Source organism: Misgurnus anguillicaudatus, chromosome 15 (assembly GCF_027580225.2).
Source record: "Misgurnus anguillicaudatus chromosome 15, ASM2758022v2, whole genome shotgun sequence".
NCBI lineage: Eukaryota > Metazoa > Chordata > Actinopteri > Cypriniformes > Cobitidae > Misgurnus > Misgurnus anguillicaudatus.
This window is the reverse complement of record NC_073351.2, coordinates 20,313,394-20,336,909: the sequence shown is the minus strand read 5'-3', so window position 1 is coordinate 20,336,909 and position 23,516 is coordinate 20,313,394. Positions and strand designations below refer to the sequence as shown.

The 23,516-nt window shown below is 36.7% G+C and overlaps 1 protein-coding gene across 2 annotated transcripts in view; it reads right to left on the bottom strand.

Moving 5' to 3' along the window:
- Positions 1 to 23,054, bottom strand: part of chd2 (chromodomain helicase DNA binding protein 2) — a 32,084-nt gene extending 9,030 nt beyond the window's left edge. The window contains exons 1-27 of one of the 2 annotated variants that reach the window (XM_073853580.1): positions 23,002 to 23,054; positions 19,839 to 19,895; positions 16,242 to 17,840; positions 15,808 to 15,919; positions 11,486 to 11,717; positions 11,235 to 11,321; positions 10,814 to 10,870; positions 9,039 to 9,160; positions 8,463 to 8,627; positions 8,248 to 8,381; positions 7,910 to 8,135; positions 7,700 to 7,800; positions 6,367 to 6,408; positions 6,109 to 6,278; positions 5,789 to 5,913; positions 5,448 to 5,664; positions 5,270 to 5,359; positions 5,007 to 5,197; positions 4,000 to 4,188; positions 3,710 to 3,872; positions 3,478 to 3,630; positions 3,006 to 3,077; positions 2,180 to 2,329; positions 1,913 to 2,061; positions 1,713 to 1,809; positions 1,500 to 1,592; positions 260 to 430 (exon numbers count right to left, since the gene is read on the bottom strand). In XM_073853580.1, coding sequence (XP_073709681.1) covers positions 260 to 430; positions 1,500 to 1,592; positions 1,713 to 1,809; positions 1,913 to 2,061; positions 2,180 to 2,329; positions 3,006 to 3,077; positions 3,478 to 3,630; positions 3,710 to 3,872; positions 4,000 to 4,188; positions 5,007 to 5,197; positions 5,270 to 5,359; positions 5,448 to 5,664; positions 5,789 to 5,913; positions 6,109 to 6,278; positions 6,367 to 6,408; positions 7,700 to 7,800; positions 7,910 to 8,135; positions 8,248 to 8,381; positions 8,463 to 8,627; positions 9,039 to 9,160; positions 10,814 to 10,870; positions 11,235 to 11,321; positions 11,486 to 11,717; positions 15,808 to 15,869 — 3,258 coding nt within the window. In that variant the 5' untranslated portion in view covers positions 15,870 to 15,919; positions 16,242 to 17,840; positions 19,839 to 19,895; positions 23,002 to 23,054. Of the gene's footprint in view, positions 1 to 259; positions 431 to 1,499; positions 1,593 to 1,712; positions 1,810 to 1,912; positions 2,062 to 2,179; positions 2,330 to 3,005; positions 3,078 to 3,477; positions 3,631 to 3,709; positions 3,873 to 3,999; positions 4,189 to 5,006; positions 5,198 to 5,269; positions 5,360 to 5,447; positions 5,665 to 5,788; positions 5,914 to 6,108; positions 6,279 to 6,366; positions 6,409 to 7,699; positions 7,801 to 7,909; positions 8,136 to 8,247; positions 8,382 to 8,462; positions 8,628 to 9,038; positions 9,161 to 10,808; positions 10,871 to 11,234; positions 11,322 to 11,485; positions 11,718 to 15,807; positions 15,920 to 16,241; positions 17,841 to 19,838; positions 19,896 to 23,001 lie in introns of both variants that reach the window. The other variant, XM_055173678.2, reaches the window with a different exon arrangement.
- Positions 23,055 to 23,516: the final 462 nt, after the last annotated feature.

The window sequence follows — 23,516 nt, the reverse complement described above, 5'->3', positions numbered from 1 at the left end:
AGGAGTCCACCGCGCTGTAAAAGTTAATGACTCGTTTTCGAAAGCTACAATGCCGCATATTTGCACATGTGCTGCTATCAAGGGGGAAACGCAGCGTGTGGCCATAAAATCTAATGAGTTATTGCAGTCCGTGTAACGTATCACAGATCAAGCTTGTGAGAGAAGATGAAAGTGTTGAAATGACCTCACAATGCGGTCTTATGTCCATATATGCACAGTATTTATGGTGATGCTGATCATCCTAGAAACACATTCGCACCTTCTTGTTGGAGCTTCTGCTTCTAGGTAGCATATAGATGTCCTCCATCTCCTTCTGTTTCTGCTCCTCCTCCACCTTCTTCCGCTGCTCCTCTGGAATGATCTCCTCCCAGTCTCTCACATGCTTTTCCTCAAGATCTGGTGTGCTTTCATCCATAGTGAAGTTAGCCACCTGACAAAAAACACATATAGCTTACATTTAAGAGAATTTGAATGTTTGATGGCACACATGAAATAAAACCATCTAATAGAAACAATTCTGGACTGAGACCAGTTTTCAATATTTTAAGTAGAGCAGTCAAAATTTTGTTAATCTTAAATGATCTTAACCCTTTCACTGAAAGACTCAAACCTACTTTTACAGTCTCTGTACCATTGTTTTTTGTTACATTTAAAGGGATACTCCACTTTTTTGAAAATATGCTCATTTTCCAGCTCCCCTAGAGTTAAACATTAGATTTTTACAGATTTGGAATCCATTCAAACTGATCTCCGGGTCTGGCGCTAGCACTCCCAGCATAGCTTTTGAATTTGATTAGACCATTAGCAACGCGCTAAAAATAACCAAAGAGTTTTGATATCTTTCCTATTTAAAACTTGACTCTTCTGTAGTTTCATAATGTACTAAGACTGACAGAAAATTAAAAGTTGTGATTTTCTAGGCAGATATGGTTAGTAACTATACTCTCATTCTGGCGTAATAATCAAGGACTTTGCTGCCGTAACATGGCTGCAGGAGGCTCAATGATATTACACAGTGCCCGAAAATAGTCCCCTGTTATTGAAAGTTATCAAGGGGACTATTTTCAGGCGCTGCGCAATATCATAGCGAGTCCTTGATTATTACGCCAGAATGAGAACACAGTCCCCATCCATATCTGCCTAGAAAAACGCAACTTTCAATTTTCTGTCGGTCTTAGTACACAATGTAACTACAGAAGAGTCATGTTTTAAATAGGAAAAATATCCAAACTCTTTGTTTATTTTTTTGCGCGATGCTAATGGTCTAATCAGATTCAATGGATTGTGCTAAGCTATACTAAAAGTGGTACCACCAGACCCGGAGATCAGCTGAATGAATTCCAAAAATTGTAAAAATCAAATGTTTGACTCTAGTGGAGCTGGAAAATTAGTGTCCCTTTAAGTTAGACCAAATAGTAACGAAAATACAGCAAACTTGACTTTTCTGAAGTTAAACCGTCCTGCGTTTAAGCATTTGCTATACACAGACTCATGACTACCTTAAACTGTGACAGAAGCTCATCGGTGGCACTCGACCCCTGATCACTCTCTCTCGTTTCAGCAAGCCGCAAGATCTCGTCGATGTCCATTTCCTAAAAAAAAAAGAACGAGAGAGCAACCTCTGTCTTAATATACAACATACAAAATTCCCCTATAATACTGTCTGTGATAAATGTGAAATTCAACCGCCATGTTTTAATAGCAATAAATACCTGTGGTTCTGATTCCTCTCCCTCAGGTTCCTTGAACAGTTCCTCTGCTCCAAACTTTAAGATAGCTGTCAGTTCTTCTTTATTAAAAGGGTTTGAACTGAAAAAGGCCAACATGAAAGTATGCATGTTATTTTTCCCTAATCTAAGTACAAATGCAAATAATATTTGGCAGTCAAAAGTTTCCTAATTTAATTTCTCACTTTGAATTTGCAGAGTTGTTATCAAGTACGGTTCGCCCAGTGGTGTCCATTCTCTGAATGACAAGATGGTCTAGAACCATCTTCTTTTTCGCCCGTTCAATAATGTCCTCCTCCACTGTGCCTTTGGTGACCAGACGATAGATATTCACCTACGCAAGAAACCAAATAGACTTTTATTTATATTCTTTCTATGCAAGCGTGCCATACTGCTACTTGACTCTACAAGTAAGGCTCACCCAGCAGAAAGCTAGTTTAAGCTGTACGTACTTGCTTTTTCTGGCCAATCCTGTGAGCTCTAGCCTGGGCCTGAAGATCATTTTGTGGGTTCCAGTCCGAGTCAAAGATGACCACTGTGTCGGCAGAGGCCAGGTTAATTCCAAGCCCTCCGGCACGTGTGGACAACAGAAAACAAAAGTCCTGAGGAAAACAAAGAATGACAGTGAGAACAAGTTCGATCTTTAATCACCCTTATCAACTGTTCTAGGTTCCCAAGTCGCCAATATTTTACATGCATGTATTTTTCTTATTTCTTTTCTTTTAAACACCCTGCCAGCTTTTTAAGGCTATATTCATGGCAAAATACAGACTAATTGTATAAAGTAAGACTAGAAAATATGTTTAAAAGTAATTCCATCTAAAAACATAGATAAATGTTTGGATTAACGTAATTAAAAACTTTTTCGAAAGTATCAACAGGGACAAAGGTAATACAATCTAGTAGAATATGTTTAATGGACAATGAATTCTGACAAGATGGACATTTTGGAGGATTTTCTCCTGAGAACTTGTGTGATTTTTTAAAATGTGCTATTCTGCATCTTGCATAGATGACTTGATTGATTACAACGAGTTTCAGAGTATTTTTATGAGTTTACATTCATGTAGCAATGCAAAAAACATCATTTTGATTCCCTATGTATGACAAAATCCCCTCCTGTAATTGCTCCAGGCCTGCATTTCCCATGGATCACACACTCCCGGCAATATGCTTTGTTGCAGACTGTTGACGTTATATCACAACCATAACAAACATCTCAGGACAGTGAAGTTCTGCCCAGAAAAACAAAGAGTCATGACACACTTTGGTTCTTACCTCAGAGCCTTCAGCATTAAAGTGGTCCAATGCTTGTTTTCGGAGCTCTCCCTTGATGGAGCCGTCTAAACGCTAAACGTTAGAAAACAAACACGGATACGGTTAGTGCATATCAAGCCCAGCACCACGACCAAACTAGGGCACCTCAAGCTACGTAGAAAAGCTTTCTCAAAATCCCAAAACCGTCTTGAAACCTTAGTAAGGCTTTCCTGTATCGAGACTGAAAATATTTAGCCCAAGCAAAACAACATTGAGAAGCTCGCTGTGCTGATGCTCAAAGCAGCAGCGAAAAATAACTGATGGATAAAAATAGGCTTGGGATACATGATTCCCTAAATCATATGAGCAAAATGCCAGCCGGCTCCACACATGCTACACCTCAGAAAGTCTCCACAGATTAAGGCCTATGAATCTTTCTAAATCATTTGTATGTATTTGACTTGATGGACTACTACTACTACTTATTCCATACCTGGAATTGGTATCGTTTAAAAGACAGGTAATCGGCAAGAATGTCCAACATGCGGACCATCTGGGAGAAGATGAGAACCCGGTTGCCTCTCTCCTTCAGTCGTGTGAGGAGCTTATCTAGGAGAACCAGTTTCCCACTGCCACGTACCAGTGCCTAAAAAAACACCAACATCCTTAAAAACGTTTTGAAGTGAACAATCTCCGATTATACCAATTATCTCGTACTGTTATACCTGTAGATGCTCTAGTGAGTTTTCATTCTCATTATCCTCTGGCTGTTTGATGAGGAAACCATGGTTGCAGCACTTCTTCAGCTCCATGACGATATTAAGAAAGCCGGAGGAGCTCCCTCTGTTGCCTTTGGACAAGGCTTTGTAGTTTCTTGTTAGTATCCACCTTAACAATGTCAAATGAGCTATGATGAGATTGCATGCGGCCTCAGAATACGAAATCTAGATTTGGCTCATTCAAGAGTTAGCCCAACATTTAAAAGAGCTACGTCAACAGATAAAACTACACTTACTTGTAAAACTGTTTTTGCTGGGCAGACATGTCGACTCTGAGGATTTGCTCTACTTTAGCAGGCAGGGATTTCTCCACGTCTTTCTTGACACGACGCAGCAGGAACGGCTCCAGAACTTTGTGTAGGCTCTGATAGCCATTATCACTGCCTTTACCATGCACATCCTCAAAATCCTCCCAGGACTCAAACCTGATGGGAAAGAGAATCAAAAGCATCAATGCCCGTTCTTTAAAGGGACACTCCACTTTTTTTTGAAAATATGCTAATTTTCCAGCTCCCCTAGAGTGAAACATTCGATTTTTAACAGGCATGCATTCAGCTGATCTCCCGGTCTGACAGTACCGCTTTTAGCATAGCTTAGCATAATCCATTGAATCTGATTAGACCATTAGCATTGCGCTAAAAAAATAAAACGAGTTTCGATATTTTTCCTATTTAAAACTTGACTCTTGTGTAGTTACATCGTGTAATAAGACCGAACATGGCTGCAGAAGACGCAATGATATTGCGCAGCGCATGAAAATAGTCCCCATGGTAACTTTCAATAGCAGAGGACTATTTTCGGGCACTGTGTAATATCATTGTGCCTCCTGCAGCCATGTTACGGCAGCAAAGTCCTTGATTATTACACCAGAATGAGAGTATAGTTCATAGCCATATCGGCCTAGAAAATCGCAACTTTTGGTTTTCCGTCGGTCTTAGTGCACGATGTGACAACAGAGGAGTCAAGTTTTAAATAGGAAAATATCAAAGCTCTTATTTTTTGGCGCAATGCAAATGGTCTAATCAGATTCAATGGATTATGCTAAGCTATGCTAAAAGTGGTACCGCCAGACCTGGAGATCAGCTGAATGGATTCCAAAACTGTAAAAATCAAATGTTTAACTCTAGGGGAGCTGGAAAATTATCATATTTTCAAAAAAAGTGGAGTGTCCCTTTAATGGCAACATAGTCATGATCTTGTTCCACTAGTTACTGATACATAACCATTGACTGTGTCCACCTACTTGTCAGGCATTAGAAAGTGCAAAAGGGACCACAGCTCCTTCAGTGAGTTTTGCAACGGGGTCCCTGTGATGAGCAGCCTGTGATTGGATCTAAAGTCCATCAGAGATTTGTACAGCAGCGAGTCATCATTCTTAAGCCGATGAGCTTCATCAACGCCCAGAAAGGCCCAGTTTATATTGCCCAACACTCCCTTCACACACAACAAGCTTTGCTTTAGTAAGTGAGCCTTTATTTTTACCAAAAGGGTAAAAATCCCTCATACCTTATCTTTTAGCAGAATTTCATATGTGGTCAAAAGTGCATTGAACTTGATTCTTTTTGTCTGCTGGTGGATCCATTCATAGTCACGGATCTAATCAAAAACAAAACAATCCGATCAAAACAATCTTCAAACGACACACTAAACTTATTGTTTTTGAGGTCGGATTATCTCAGCTTACTGTCTTTCTACTTATGAGATCTCCCAGGTAGACCACTACATTCATATCAGGGGCCCAGGTATCAAACTCCCTCTGCCAGGACGTAAGGGTTGACAGGGGTACCACAAGCAGGAAGGGCCCATAAAGCTGGTGCTGATGGAAAAGGTATGACAAGAAGGAGATCGTCTGAATGGTTTTCCCCAGACCCATTTCATCAGCCAAGATAACACTGTTACACCTACAAAACAAAGAACAAAAAGCATTGACATGGTTAATTCGCTGTCCATGCATCAAATGAAAATGTAGGTCGAGGACCATTCTTGTGACAGCATTATATTTACATATATTACATGTGAACATACCTGCACCAGGAGTGAGCTAGCCAGTTCAGTCCATCTAACTGGTAATCTCGGAGCTCCAGGTTCTCATTTCCGATGTACGAAGGCTGTTTCTTCAGAGGTACAAATCTTGGCCTCTGTTTTAACACCTTACATTGGAAAGAAAAAGACAACAGGGTTCATATAAAATGATATAGTGCCGCCACTGGAACTGCTGTTATTATTGAAAAAAAGTCTGTAGATTCCCTCTATGCTCCTATCTCCAAAACATAACACAACTAATAAATCACATTACCATCAGTAAATACATTTTAAGGCTCAAACTATAAGTCTCTCTTGCTCACCTTACAGTCTTTGGAAGGGACCGTCTTGCAAGCATTCCTGATTTGGAAACTTTCAACGCAGGACAGGAATTTCTTTTTAATTAAACCTCCCTCCTCCCAGGTGCACTCAGCATAGGGCAGCCCCATCCACTTACACAAGTACTCAGGCTCACTGGAAGTGTTTTTTTCGGCTGTTGTGACACATTAGACAATTATTAGTCAATGTACTTAACATGCACTAGACTGGGTACTTAAAAAATGTCAAAAGCATAAACTTACAGGGAGAATCTGAAGGTGCTTGTGATTTTCCTGCTCTTGTTGCTGATAAATGAGAGACAAATCAATATCATAACCTTATAAGGAAAAACTGTATGCTTAACATCTAATGACATGCCTGTGGTATGTATTAAAGCTAAGGCTAATTCATTAAAGGAGTAATTCACCCAAATATTAAAATTTACTCACTCATATGCCATCACAGAATAATGTATATTAAAATGACAAAATGTTATCTTCTTACATGTCAAAGCTCCGAAAAGCATATACACCCATCATGAAAGTAATCTAACACATACAATTTTGCCTTTGAAGATGTCTAATAGGCGTCCAAACACAACCAAGAACTAGGCTAGGCTTAAACAAGGTAAAATTTTGGCAGAAATAAGCCCCAACAGTTTGATCAGGTCTTGTATTACATTGAAGGGGCTTAATTCACGATAACAAGCCTATTACATGTCTATTTACCCTAATAAGTAAGATAAGAAACATTAAACATTGATTTAAATATTTTATGAGCTAATTTTCAATGAATGCAGACCTTTCTGCAAGAAAAAACAGTTTATTTTCTGTTTTAAGATGAGAAAGACGTTCAAATACACACTATTTGGTTTAATCATTTGTAAACATAATGTCATATATGTTATTAATTCTTCCCCCACTATTGACGAGTTAACTTAAAAGCAACACTAAAGAGTTTTTGCTCTTTGCTCCCCCTACAGGTTGGAAGTGGAATTGTCCATTACCACTGTCATAAATAATTTAGCCTACCGCAGCAAAGCTGGCTCTGATTGGATTGTAGGTCTGCCGTAAAGCAGGTTTTTGTAGTTTTACTCGAACTACAGGACTGCGACCCGACGGTTGGAAACTTCTTTAGTGCGGTTTTGGCCTATAGAGGGCTGCAAAGCGAATGTGAAAGTGCCGTTCACCCTGTTTCTAGTGGATAAACGACTGAAACTTTTTTGGAAACGTTATTTTAAGGTAAAAAAACTCTTTGGTGTTGCTTTAAGAAGAAACGCCTCCCTGCCAATGACAAGTTTTTCCGGCAATACGTATTTCCGCTTTTGCCCAACTTATAAAACCCGGAAGCAACCCCTTAGGGCAAACAGTAAGAACTCAGTGTATGTTTTGATCATCGCTCTGAATCTGATCTCATTCAAAAGTCCTTCACAAAATGACAAAAAGTCACATGGATTATGTGTAATGATGGATGGATGGATGGATGTGCTTTTTGGAGCATTACCAAGTGTTCAGCTGCAGAAAGGAAGTCATATACATCTGAGATAGCATGAGGGTGAATAAATATTTTTTTGCTTTAAATAATGTTTACACTCACCAATCACTCTTTCTAGGATCTGGAATTGCTTGCTCAGGTCATTGGTTAATTCTTGCTGGCAGTTATAATACTCTAGATCCTCAGGTGATGCTCTCTTCAACCTGTCAAACAAACAGTGTAATTTGCATACGCTTACTGACACTTTCTCATGTGCAAAGTTGCCTGAACACTTCTAGAGGTCATATAGAAATCCATGTAGTGACCCCTCACCAAGCATTGAGCTCATCATTTTTCTTCTTGAAGTTATCCAGCTTCTTTATCCCTTTGACTTTCTGCTGAGTGAGGGAGTCCAAACTCTCCCAGGTGTTGTGGATGTAGGACCAGCCTTTCCACTTGATAAGGAACTGAGTTTCCCCCTCCTCTTTCTCAGGGTCAAAGTCTGCCCCAGGGTCTCCGTTTTCCTCAATAGCATAGAGGGTTGTGGACGGCCCAGTGGCTGTTAATAAAAAGAAACACTCTTAATTAAATAAATCATTTTTGATATGAAAAGATAAAAAAGTTAAGCTTGAGAGAAATTCTCACAACGTTATTAACTATCGAGGTCTTACCTCCTTTCTTCCCAATCCTGGTCTCAAGAACCCTCTCAATGGTCTCGCTGTCATCATCCTGTTGCTCCTCAGCACCTTCCATTTCGATAAGGTCATCAGAGTCCGTCTCAAAATCATTCTGGTCCTCCTTGTAACTGCAGACAAAAGCTTCATGATTTCTATTTCACATATAAATATAGACTCACAATCACAGGTTGAGCGAGAACAATCCCTACCTAACTTTAGTCGCTGCTCTGCGCCTCGTTTGTCTTTTTGGGGTATCCTCATCATCATCGTCATCATCGTCGTCGTCATCATCATCTTCGTCAGAAGACTCTTGTTTCCTCTGTTTCCTTCCCTTTTGGGACTGCTGCTTGCCTGCAGATGATTTGGTCTGTGGTCTGGGAAGAAAGCGCACACACTCAAGCATTATACACTCATTCAACATGCACGGCTACTTGCCTTTTAGTCCCGCATCCCTGATCTATTTGCTAGCGTAGCGATTCATTTTCACGCCTATCAGCCTGACTCATGAGCCAGTGGCCTTGAGACAGCTTTCAGACATACAAAGCGGTTCAAGTCATGTCCATTAATGAAAATATAAATAATATTGATATGTGTTAAGAAAATACGATACATGCTTTATAAATTTATGATAGAGCAAAATCACACCACCAATTTCATTGCAAGCATAGCATTGAAAAATATCATTGCATGTTATGGCTCCATCATCACTTAAATTTCTGAATACAGCAGTTAAAACATTAATTCATGATGTGCTGTCTTAAGGCCAGGCTTCGCTACACTCTTACCTTCTAGCAGGAAGTCGTCTGGATCTAACTTTTTTCTCTTCCTGCTCACTCTCTGAACTGCTGGCCTCTTCCTCATCATCTTCATCGTCATTTGAGTCATCATCTTTCCAGGTATTTTCTTTTAACACAGAAATACCAAAGATTCACCTATGGGGCCTCTGATAGCTTTAAACTGCTAACCCGTTGTAATGCTGCGATCTAGTCAGATTCCATTACCCATAACACTAAAATGAGACTAAAAGTAAATGTATTGTAGGCACTGTGTTCAACACACAGCTTGTGCAACTGGCTGTATTGACCTAACCTTATCTAGTTTTTAAAAGGGACATTTCACAAGATTTTTTTAAGATGTCGAATAAATCTTTGATGTCCCCAAAATATGTATGTAAAGTTTTAGTTCAAAATACCATATAGATAATTTATTATAGCATGTTAAAATTGCCACTTTGTAGGTGCGAGCAAAAATGTGCCGTTTTGGGTGTGTCCTTTAAAATGCAAATGAGCTTACGAAATGCAAACACACAATGATCACAATGATGGTTGTTTGTTGAAATTTAAACTAAATTGTACTGTCAATTATTTTTTCTCTCGCTCTTTAACTGCACTAAATGGCAGTGCTATGGTTAGATAGAGGAGATTAAGGGGTGGTATTATCCCCTTCTGACATCACAGGGGGAGCCAAATTTCAATGATCTACTTTTTTACGTGCTTGCAGAGAATGGTTTACCAAAGTTGCTGGGTTGATCTTTTTCACATTTTCTAGGTTGATAGAAGCACTGCGGACCCAATTATAGCACTTAAACATGATTTTCATGGTATGTCCCCTTTAAATAAAGCGGCAAGAGCAAATTAACTTCAATAAACTGTTAGCATTTGAAACAAAACATTATTTCTATGCTTCACATTTTACAATACAACATTTAAAAAAAACATTAGAATTATGAAAAACTTAAAGGTGCAGTGTGTACATTTTAGTGGCATCTAGTGGTGAGGTTGCGAATTGCAACCAATGGCTCAGTGCACTGCTCACCCATCGCTTTTGAAACGCATAGAGAAGCTACGATAGCCACCACTGGAAAACTGTCATCATCGTAGACAACTCAGTAAAAAAAGTTTGTCCGTTAAGGGCTTCTGTAGAAACATGGCGGAACAAAATGGCGACTTCCACGTAAGGGGACCCTCACTGTATGTAGATAAAAACATCTCATTCTAAGGTAATAAAAACATAACGGTTCATTATAAATAGGTCTTTATACACCCCTAAAAATATTGTTTTGTATATTATTTTGCATTTCTGTCAAGAGATCATTTTAAAAATGACACACTGCACCTTTAAATGGAAGTATAGGAATTGAAAATTTATATAAGAAATATATACATTTATATTTTTTAATTTATTTAAGAAATATACTAGCAGGTCAGATTCATCTACAAACTAATTTAAATGTTTTTAAAACATTGGTGACAACTTGTACTAATTTTATCAAGTCAAACCAAACAAACTTTTTTGCATATGAAAATGTAACTGACACTTAGCTTGACATTTTTCGTAATGTAACTGGCTCAAGTGTACATATATATTTAGGGCTAGTACATATGTATAAGTGTGCAGTTTGTGTAAAAAAATGTATGTTACATAAACAATGAGGGTGTACAAAGCAAACATAAATCATGCATAACATTTCACATGCAGAGACATATATGGAAAAACAAATCATATTTTAAAGTAAATGATGAAAACAGCTATTTTAATAATTTTGGTACACTTACTCTTTCTTTTTCTGCCGTGAACTTTTTCTTTTGGGACTTTCACTCTCTGAATCACTGCTGCCCTAAAAATCCACGAAAACCCATATTAAAACTTAATGTGTGCGAAAATGTCATGTTTCACATTCATCAATGCGAGAAAGATTTAACCACAGGGGAATGTTTGCACCACTTTGGCTTCCAAGCCCTTGATTTCCGTGTCTAAGGCAGTAGTTCTCAAACGTATAGTTCTCAAAACCCAGTGGTTCTCTCAAACTGGGGTCTGTGGCCATCCAGAGGCCCCAGTTTTATGACATTTTATAAAATACATTAATTCATGTAAAGATGCACCAGACACAGAAAAAGATTGAGAACCACTGGTTTAGCTGAGAATGCAAACATCCACTAGAGGTCAGTGTTGTCAAAGAAACGTCTGGACAGCCATCTTACCTCAGCTCCAATGTTTAGTCGGGCAGGCTCTTGTCTGCTGCGACTGGATCTTCTAACACCATAAATGTCTGGATGTTCTTCCCACATCTATGATCATTAGGGGTAAAATTAATTTATTGTAATTACCAGCTGAATTGCAGATCCAGGTTTAATCCAATGGTAAAATTTCAGGACCTGAACAATTTCAATAGATTCTTTAACAATTCAACCTAATGTTGAATGAGCACCCTGGCCTATTTCTGAGCCATTACCTTCTTCACATCTGCCAGGTTGTCTTTTTTCTTGACGGGTTTGTCTTTGGCCTGCGCTGAGGTCTGACGAGACTTGGACCCAGTGGATTCACTCCCAGACTCAGAGTGGCTCTCAGAATCAGAGGTGCTGTTGTCAGAATGTCGGGAACGAGCCCGATCGCTTCCTTGCTCACTCTCCGACTGACTCCCAGACTCTGACCCAGACCGGTTAGACTCTTCTGATGCAGAGTTGCTACAAGATTAAAATGTGAATGTTCATAAAGAGTAAAAATATCTGTGGTTTGTGTTCCTACAGAATGTGATTGATGTCCATTAATAAATGATTAAGAATTTTCTGTGGATTCAAATGCCACTTAAACACGTGTTTGTCTTATATGATTATCGTTGTATAATATAATGCTAACGATTCAGGTTTCAGCATGACTGTTATACGTCCACCAACAAGGCTTAAGTCTAATCCAAGACTAAAATGCATGTTGAGCTTTGTTAAATGAAAACAATTTGCCCTGACACATCAGGCCTAATTATGGCTTATGCTTAGATTTGTCTGTGAAACCATGCATGAAAATGCATTGTCTTCTTATAAATAGAAGGGATGCAGGAGCATGACAATCATCACTATTAATCTATAGCAGAATAAAAAAAATGATTACATATATGTGTGTGAACTGTGTATAATATGTATATATATGTGTATATGTATATATATATATATATATATATATATATATATATATATATATATATATATATATATATATATATATATATATATATATATGTATGTGTGTGTATATGTATATATGTGTATATATGTATATATATGTATGTGTATATATGTATATGTATGTATATGTGTGTATATGTGTGTATGTATGTATGTATGTGTGTATGTATGTATGTGTGTGTGTGTGTGTGTGTATGTATGTATGTATGTATGAATATGTGTATATATTATTAATATAAATTATACATAAATAAACAAATGTATATACACATGTAAACATTTCTTAAATATATACATGCATCTGTGTGCATTTATCTATACAAGGTTATTGTACACAGTTCACACACATATGATGTAAACAAAAACTTAGATTCTGCTATAGATTAATCACGGTTAATTGTTATGCATCCCTTAAATAGATGATCATTTGATAACTGATATCAATCAGATAAGATTACTCTTATTTGTAATGCAGTAACATGCATTTTCTGGAAAGCCATTTTAAATTATGTGAAAACTGCTATATATAAATTGAACATCACTAATGCAAAAATTATGCAAATGCAAACAAATTTGATGACAAATGATCTGTGTGATTTATAATTGACAGTCTTTTATACAATTAAGAAAAGGCATTTAAATACAATCAAGCTTATTCATTTCTTGTCAGACAACTTTGTTGCCTCTTCCATTCAAAAGAGGTACATTTCAAATACGCTAATCCAAATAATTTGAAAACTATTAACAAACTGCGAATTTCTTTGTGTGTGTGTTAAAGTTGACCTTCCCAGAAACATCTAGGCTAAAGCTAAAGTTCAGCTCATCTTGAGCCTGACCCTATCATTTGCTCTTCTTTGCCCTTTGAGTCTAAAATAGATTCTGCCTAAAACAAGGCACCCCTTCCCCCTGACTATAAATGAATCTGACTTTTAAAATAGAAAATGCATGTCCTCCTTACATGGTTAAAAACTGAGCAAAGCAACTACCGTATGAAACATTACTCTAAACTATCATATGATTAATGGCTTAAAAATGATATAGCAAAAAATGCTTCCTTGCCCCTTGAAGAATGTTTTTTCCTTAAGAATTTGGTTTTTTTTTCTAAAATGCTTATGAAATGATCAAATAAATCATTTAATTTGATAAAACACTGAATAGTTTAGCATCATATCTGGCACATGGTGGTGTGATGAAACACAGACACAACCGCCTCTATCATTTGCTAAGGGAAGCGTAAGGCCTGCTGACAAAGCAGTCGCATGAGCCAGACTGTCCTTATATGGTTGATGATGTCAGTTGTGGGTGGGCCTAACCTCTGAACTGAATTCTTATTGGCTGTTTGTTGCTAGGCACAGAAATGCCCAATCAAACTGCAGTATGAAGTCATATGACCTCCAACTTACTTCCTGCTCTGCTTCCTGTAGTTCCTAGAGGCTTTTATATAATGCAGCAACTAATACAAGCTATGCAGCACAAAGCAAGAGCCATTTTGTGACTTTGAGGACTTTCAGCCATTTAATGAAAGCAGTCTCATACAGTGAAGACACAGAGCAGTGCCTTTTGTGTGACATTTAAGCCATGTAAACACAATCAAAGAGAGTTTGTCGGCTTTAGCATAAACATATGATGATACTAAACATCTTTATCAGCCATAGGGCTATCAGTAATGTTTAGAAAATGGCTGCCTGGGCAGCTGAACTGATTTTGTCGTCTTACAAACATCCTCAGGTTGAAGGAATCATTTGTATTCATCCTGTGAAGCTTAGGCAGTATGACAATTTTAGAAAATCGAAACACTGTGACACAAGTGCCATTACTATTTGAAAAAATACATTAACATGATACATAAATTACAGATTTTAACAAAGTTTATAAATAAAGAAAACAACTTTAAAGCTGTGTCATAATTCACAATTAAAAGTCATGACAAAAAAATAAAATCAGCACTACACAGACTAGTAACTTTTAAACATTTGTCCACTTTGGAGATATATTGAACAATGTTATAACATTTAAAAGTCCCATGTTTTTGCTACCGTAACATAAAAAATATTGAAGTTGTGTTAAGGTGCATAAAAGAAGTCTAGTAATGGCAGTCAATTATTTTCAGGATCTTATTCTTAAAACAAATCTTGTTTTTGTTTTTTGTGAGAAACTTTGCAGAAAACCAACCGAAATCAATGTAATTTATTTAGTTAACCTCTTCAAACTATTGTGCAGTTGTATATTAACTAAGATTAATGCATTAATTGCATTACCCTTATTTTGTAATTTTTAAAAGATTTACTAGACTACTAAACTAACAATGAATATGTAAGGAATATCTATTAGTGATACTATATGATTAGTTAGTCCTACTGCTATAATGAACCAAATGGCAACACTAAAACAGTCCAGTTCTTATATGGAAATGAGAAGAGACCATAATATTTTGCTTCACCGCATACTCCACCATGGTTGTGACATCCTTGTATGTTTTATTTAGTTTGGAAGCAAAGGGAGATAACAGTTATACACAATAGATAACTTACAGGTACATATAAAAACTACTAGACTTTTAAAAGTTTTACACCAAAAATTGTGAAAAGTATCATTAGGACTGCTAAAATAAACCATTGTCCACAAAAAGCTTTACTTCTATGGTAAATTATGTTTTAGATTTTATAGGGTGTAAGGGTTTGAAATACAAGATAAACTGCTTGAGCATTTAATGCATTAATATATGGATGTGAGGTAACATAAGACATCCCACTTGGGAATTCTTCATAAACTTGTTATACCTTAAAACCTAAAGATATTTTATATGCAGCATGTTTTGGAAAAAAAAAAAGTGACACCAAATTCGTTTTTTTTTTTTTTAAATATAATGTTAAACACAAAATGAATTACCATTTGCTGTAAATGTAAAAAAAAGTTTAATTCCAATTAGTAGAGTTAACTGTACAGTAAACAATAAAATTGTGTCATTTGCTTAGTAACAAAAAAATTAAAAGCTAATAAAAAGGATAGGAATAATAAATGTGTGCATAATAAATTGATTTTAATAAAATGCAATATTTAAAACATTTTGTATATTAGATTTCATTACAAATTTAATAAAACCACAAATCCATTGACACTGTGCTTGAGAATAAACCAACAGCATGTAAAAAGGACTGCACTGATATATACAGCTATCAGATACTAAACTGTCTTTCAAAACCTGTAATGTTAAAGTAAAACTGTTTAAAATACCATTATCCTCACATAGTGGTGCAATGCAGCACAAACAAATTTAGACAAGGTCAATTCACAGTCACATTTAAACCGTAAATATTATAAATATCACCAACACAGAGATGCCTATAAAATAATCAGCATCATATGTATACATTAGTGTAAAGTCGATCAGTAAGGCCCATGGGCCTTGTATTTAGTTTTGGAAATGCTAACAAAATCAGGGTGTGGCTATACATATATCCCAAGGTCAATGATATGAAACCCATATATTTCACAAACACTGTGGTTTTAAACTTCTTCACAGGTGATCGACCAAGCTTGTAAAGGTAAACAATCAAGACAGATGTTAAAAAGACAGAAATATTGAAAGTCGTACCTGGAAGCATTGCTTTGAGTCGAGCCTTCGTCTTCCTGCTTTTTATTCTTATTCTTCATCATGATTTTGTCTTGAGGTTTTTGTTAATGATGGTCGTTTGTCCAGGTATTAACTGTCAAAAGTTTAAAGTGGGGTGAGTCGGTCCGCTTTAGGAGAGCAAAAGTCTTGCCGTTGCGACATAATGAAAAAACAACTTAAGACTCGGAAAACTGAAAATAATTACGTGTTTACAGTATTTTAAAAGTTATAAAGCATCGGAATTAAAATGACACCTGCTCGACTCTATTCGATGTCAAATAAGCCATGTGTCGATAGCATTTGATTCACATAGCCACATGCATAAATTCCTACTGCGTCATCAGACAAAGGACGATTAAAACAGCACGATGAAACGAAATAATATCGATAATAGAAATGAATCCATGTAAACATACCTATTGCATTGACAGGAGGAGGATTGAAGCACTACATTCACATCTGACAAAAAAACTCGATTTGTTACTTTGGCCCATACAACAAAAAACAAAAATAGTCCATGATTCAGATGAAAATGAGAATCGGAAAAATATTCGAAAATAAAAATAATAGCTGTAATCCAAGGATGGCTATTTGAATAGAGAGAGTGAGTGTGTGTGTGAGAAGAGCCCAGCAGAGCGCACTAAAAATGGAGGACAGCCATGGCTGCCAGTACACGGCAGGGAAAACAACGACTGGCCACTCTACGCACACAGCACAACGTTTTCGACGCAACAAAGTCACAAAATCTACGCATTAACGTCTCTATATACCGAAACCGGAAAAAAGAAACGATTTCGCGCGATTATTGTGTCCCAAGCTGGACTCAAAGTTCACTAAAGTTGAGATACAAGTGCTATCGAGAGCCCTGCGAGGCTCAACGCTCTCCCCTTCCCAAGGTTCATCCGCCATCTAAAGCTCCTTCCCAGCTCTGAGAGCTTAGCCTTTGATTGACGTTCTCTCCATTTACCCAGGACTCAGGTGATGCACCAAAGACCCTCCCCTTTTGTTTTAAATTAAAACTAGTTGTTTTAGGTTTACATTAGTTGGTCAAGTTATTACAACCATACGTTTATAGTATTGGAACGAATTATTAGTTGGTATCAAGAGAGGACTTTTTGTTTTTTTTGGCTCTATGATAAAATTATTTCTGTGAGCCTTCACTTCCTGCACAGACAGGAAATGAGACAACAGAAGCCATTTTGCAGTTTTGGACTACACTGGACACCATTTTAAACCATTTAGTTTTAACCCTATACAACTGCTCTGTATATGAAAATGAATTTTATGTTAACAGGATTTTTTTTTAAAGGGCAGCTGGATGAACCAAAGATTTTCAAGTTTTCTTCTCATCCCCAAACGCATATTTTTATTAAAAAAAATAATAATAATTTAGGTTGTATCCATGATAAGAAGAGATTCCGCACCATCTAGACAAAATTTGCAAAACCTTGAATTATTGTAGGGATATAACACAACGTTGTTAATTTGGATAACAATAAATAAAATATACACCACCTAGCCCTCTTTAAATTTCAATATATTGGCTAGCTATGGCTAGCTTTCTTAAATATTAACAATTCGAAATACCAAAACAAAGCAACTTTGCATAGTAGAAGTAAAACAAAACTTGGAAAGTTCTTTTAGTTTTGCTGCATTTATCTAAAGATGTAAATATCGTGAAAAACGTTACGTCTTTTCCCATCCAATAAGAGCGAGTCGAAAATGTTCAATCACAAAATTTTTATTTTTCTCTTAAAATGACAAAATAGCACACTTAAATTCTGAAATACATGCATCATTGCAATAAAACAAAAACAAGGTAGTAAAATATGATGGTGAGGTACATGAAAAAGAAAAAAATACAAAGGTTGAGCACATGAGCGAATTCGTTCGCAAGTCACATCTGATCACAAAATAAAACTTTTCACAAATTTCTTTTCAAATCCCAAAGCAAAATCTGAGCGGCCATCTTCCTCATTAAGCAGTAGTCTCCACTTGACTGTCCAGAATTGGTTCTTTATGAAATCAAAAAAAGAAGGGAAAGCATGTAAACCCCACATGTTTTCAAGATGCGATAGCTTTTTTTTTTTAACTAACGCATAGCTATGGCACAGCTAGGTACGAAACAATTCCAAGAAAAAACAACTAAAAATAAATCGGAGCTACTGTACGATCCCTTTTTTATACAGTACTCCAGCTAGTGCTTTAAATTCGGGGAAGTTTAAGACAATGCCTAATCTCCCAAAGTAGCTTCATGTGGTCAACTCTGATTGGCAATGTCAACATTAAATAACATGCACAACTCCACAATGTAATGGCATTATAATCGACAATTTCAGCTTAATGCGTAATTATCCATATATGCATGCTGAAAACTGCTAGCAGCGGCATGCTATCCGCAGATTACCGCAGATGCTTTTACGCAATTGTTACATTCACCTATAAAATTTAATACAATTCACACGCATTATCATAACACACTAAAAAAACCTTTAAACTAAGAAAACTTCCAGAAAATCTCTAATACTTGGATTTGAAGCAAATTTCAGACGATTCCATCATGTATTGCAAGAACAACATAAGCATCATCAACTTTTTTATGCTACCACATATGTCTGTCATTGGCTAAAATGTTCTGTAGAAATTATTCTCACATTGTATAGGTTTTTGTTGTGGTCATTATTGTTGATGGTACAAGAACAAAGTTGGATTTAAGTTGTCAAGATAGGTCTACGAAGTTGAAAAGCTTTGAATGACAAGTGTATAAAGTGTTTAAAACAGCTGTCACTGGAACAAATATGAAAAAGCTGAATAAATGACGCGAGAATTCAATTATAAAAAATAAAAAATCTTTACTATGTAATTACACCCTTATTACACAAGGTGTAACAAGATAGAATTTTCAAGAATTGTATGAAAGGAAATTGTCAACAAATTTGGTCATTTGGTCTTCTGAAAGTCCTTATATCTGAAAGTCTTCATATATCTAAAAGTTTCCACAAATCGGTTGCATGTCCAGGTCACCAATTGGGGACATTTAACAAGAAAGAGACTTGAGTTTATGTGTGGTGTTTTAAAAGCCAGATCTCTGAAAAGCTTCAGTCTCAGTGACCGTGTCTTTTGCTCACTGTATGGAAAAGTCAGATGCCTATTTCTCACAATTTAATAATAGCTGAAAGATAAACCGGATTCAAGATTAGTTGCCTTTAAAATTGTCAAGATGTCATGGCTTTTAATCTCTTTTCGTGATAAAATCTCACTAAAACAATTAGGCGGAAGCTCAAATTAGAAAGCCCCAATATGAACAACATGGGCTCTTGCACTGGTAAGGCACACTATTTACTGTACGATAGTAATAAATGTATCCGTTTCTGTACTTATTTGATCCTACAGTATAAAATTCTTAGTCCACACACCCATCCAAAAAATCAAAAGCAAAAAGTTGATAAATCATCAATGGGGTGCATAGAATACAAAGAAAATGTACCTGTGTACTCATGTAAATGTGGCAAAAGTGGAAGTGAAAGAAAAACATCAAATGCATAAAGTATGGACATATGCCGAAGAGGAGGCCAACTGTGGCACACAATCCAGGAAGATGTGTAAAACAAGTTACACAAAAGCAGAAGTGGCTCCATGGGAAAAGATGATGTTGTCGTATTTCAATGGAAAACAAAAGGATCCAGGCCTACTCAAGAACAAGTAAAGCAAATGTGTGGACAATCCGAAGTGAAACATAAATCCTTTCAGAGCTGGAACAGGAAGCCTTTTCCGAATGAACATCAGCACTGTTTGAAATTCATTTCAAATATCATTTTGCAAATATCAGAGAGGACTGCAAGCGAATGTTTTCACAAAATGTCCATTCAAGTTGTTTAAAATGCTTAGAACTACTCCAGGTCAAATGAATAATTTCTGGGGGTAGATACTTTATCAAAGAAGTATAAAGAAGCTACATTGACAGACATATGAGGTAGCACCTTTATAATACAAACATCACTGTGAGGACTTACAGAGCAGTCTTCTCTTGCCCGGACCTTTGCTGAGGTGTCTCCCCAGGCAAACTTGCCCTGCAGGGAAAAATACAATAATTAAAATCAGAGGTATAAAACACAACAGACAGAGATGACAGGTGTGAGAATATCTATATTATATTTTAATTAAAAAAATGAAATACAGATGAATTTCAGATTGTGTCACTGCAAAGATGTTCTGTGAGGTCTTGTGTCTGCATTTTGGGGGGGTGGTCCTGGGCACTGTCAAGTTTTTGTAATATATCTGTATTTATCCCAGCGAGATGCAGGTAAAGACAACCTCGTCTATATCAGTATCTCTGCCAGTAATACAAAATGAGGTTAAACACAAACTTTCAAATCAGGTCACATGTTGTCTAGCTGTCTTTACATTTTTTGTTGTTTTAATAAAGGTGATTGTAACATCTCACATGAGGCTTTAACTTGCATGCAAATATTCATTCCATTTTGAGTTTATCATCGTATATCGACATTCATCCCGAAATTCAAGAGATATGAATTTTGTTCAGTATCGCCTAGCCCTATGCATATATATGTCTAGATGTATAGCGCTTATACTACACATGTGTTTTTGACTCCATATTTGGGTTTTGTAATCTGAACAGTTAGCAATTTTAAAACTTGACTACTTAATAATTGAATCACTTGAAACCATTGATAGACCGATCTCTCGCCATGGCTGTTAGATCGAAGATATCTATAATTTTTTATTATCGGTTCAAGCTGATCAATCTTTCCGCATGTAATGACGCTTTTCCATTGCAAAGTACCCCACGGTTTGGTTTAGTTTGGGTCAGCTTACTTTTGGGAGCTTTTCCATTGGGTGCAGTACCCGATACTTTTTTCGTACCACCTCGGTTGGGGTTCCAAGCGACCCGAGCTGATACCAAATGTGACGCGAAAACACTGTAGATCACTGATTGGTCTGAGAGAATCGTCATCAGCGTCATCGGTATAATGTAAAAGATTAGCTTTAGCTTACTGCTAGCTTGCGCTGTCTCGAACAAACATGTTGTTATCTGTGCTCTGCTATAAGTTTCCAAACACCCTTTTAGCGATGAAAAACATCCACAGGTTGAGAATCCGGGACACCATAACAGTTTTTTCCAGACTTGCAGTTTGTGGCGGCACATTCGCGACGTGCACGTCCGCATTATATATGCTTAAATGCAACTTCAATGAGGCTCAGCGGAGCGCTGTCGACTGACGCCACGGGTCGGGTGTTTGAACAAAAACTGTCATGTGAGACAGAGGTAGTTATAAACGCGATGTGCAAACATCTATTTGTTGTGGCCAGTTTTAATTTTGTGGCAGACTGAGAAATAAATAACTGTATGGGAATGAACAACAACGCTCTCACTTGTATGATGTCACAGCAGTAGGCAGCGCAAATCGACACGCCTATAATCCCTCCCACTGCGAAGTGATACTAAACTCGATGGAAAAGCTAACCACGCCAAAGTGAGGTGAGCTGACCCGACCCAAACTAAACCAAACCGTGGGGTACTATGCAATGGAAAAGCGCCATAAAACTCCACACCAGTTGACCACTACTGGAAACGTATTATTCCAGGTGTAAACAAGATTCACAGTCTCTTGTATTAGGTTGTGTTGGTTAAAGGGTTTCGAAGGGTGCACACATTATCCCAACCAAACCCTGGTCAAGGGTGTCTGACCCCAAAGCCTGGTTAGTTCAACTAGCACCATGGCTGGATGTGGTTCACTTGGGCGGGGAATGCACACTGTGAGCGCGAATGACGCCAAAGTGCGGATCAAAATTGGGAAACGTCAGTTGCGCGACAGTCATTTAATATTATCTGCCTATGTTAAAATCTTATGATGTGCATAGTTTCATGTAAATGTCTAAGTGGCTTAAGGGATAGATCAAGTAATCACCGTGTTGTGAGGCATGTGAGAGGGCTGTGTGTCACAGACTCTAATAATAAAAAAAATGACTCAACATTATGATGGGCTCCATTGTTATAAGAGAGCGCTTCTTGTTTTCTACAAAACAATCGCATCCTCATGACAAAAGCGTGCTTGGATCACACAAAATACAGTGTGAGTGTAAGCTTGTGGGGGAGGGGACAATCCCACTCAGGCATGGTTCAAGGCAACCATGCCAAATGATTCCAGCTAAGGCTCCAGCTTCTCAATGGTTTGCTCCTCCCATTTACTGTTGCTGCCATTTTATTGGTTAATTTTATTGTGGCCTTCTTGCTTTTCAGAATGATGCACACTTGATGAATGATTGGTCAACCATCAAACAGATTTAAATTGGTCATGAAACACTATGACCACTAGGGGGAGCTTCATTGACATGCTACAATGTCAACTTTACGCAAACAAGTTGCTAACTTAAAATATTAACGTGATATTAAAGCTTGAACCGTAGTCTGAACTTAATCTGAGAAACACAATTTCTAATACAAATCTAGATTAAGTCGCAAACAGACAAACTAACAAATTTTTTGTAAGTAGCTGAATGTAGTTGAAGTTTAAATTGCATTGTTACTATTGGCACTGAGGAGGCTGACATGTTAACGTAAACTAAGTAAAATATTTTTTATTAATTATTTTTCGAATCGTCAAGTTCAATGTTTGACTAATAGTAGATACGCAAAACAATTTAAACTATTTTGCTTTTAGATACATACTATATGTGATAACGATTCATCTTTTCATTAAATCTAATTTATAAAGACGTAAAGAATATAAATCGAAACTATAAACTGTGTGTGATCATTAATATGCGTAGTGTGAAAAAATTCAAGTTTTTCTTGCCTAACAAACAAAACCGTAGAAAAGTTTTGACTTGAATGTTTAGATTTCACCAAAATGAATAAATGTAATTCTTCTTAATTTCATAATTATACAATTTAAGATTTACTCAATTCCACGTGGAGCGAAGTTTGTAACATGCTAAACATTATCGTTACCTAAAAAAAATCATTAAAGCACATTAAGAGATTCCCTTTGAATGGTTATCATAGTCTTATTATAAGTACAAAATTTTGCACCAAATTAAATATAGCTTTAGCTACTTGTGTGGTATATATTAACTAAAACAAAAAACTAAAAGGTTTTTTTTCACAACGCTGTAAAAAAACTTTAAATAACACTTTTTAAGTGCAATACTTACGGTGGAAAACCTCTTCTTCATCTTTCCTTGACATTATCAAGATCAACATTTAAGGCAAAAGAATTTTACATTAGATTTAACATTTAACCTACGATTACATTTAGAGCACAACCTAGTGGTAGCCTATGTTAACAAGGTAGCTAAAGAGCTCAGGACTGCGACAAAATCGAAAAAGCTCAGTACGCAAATGTTAAAAGTGCGTTTATAATACTTACATTTACATGGCATGCCACTGCAAGAAACTCCCATCATCTTTTGTCTAGTTGATCTGATGCCTGTACATAAAACATTTTCGAGAATTAATTTTGTTTTAGCTACTTCAATCATTCACACTTAAAGAAACATATTTTATTCTAGCAATTTCTATGTGTGACGTACAAATATCTTCAACTTTTATTAAAATAAATTGATAGTACGGTTCTTGATTTTTTCCAGAATACTTAAAAATGTGGGAGTGCTTCAATACACTCACAAATGTGCGCAAGTCAGAAATATTATAAATGTAGAATCATAAG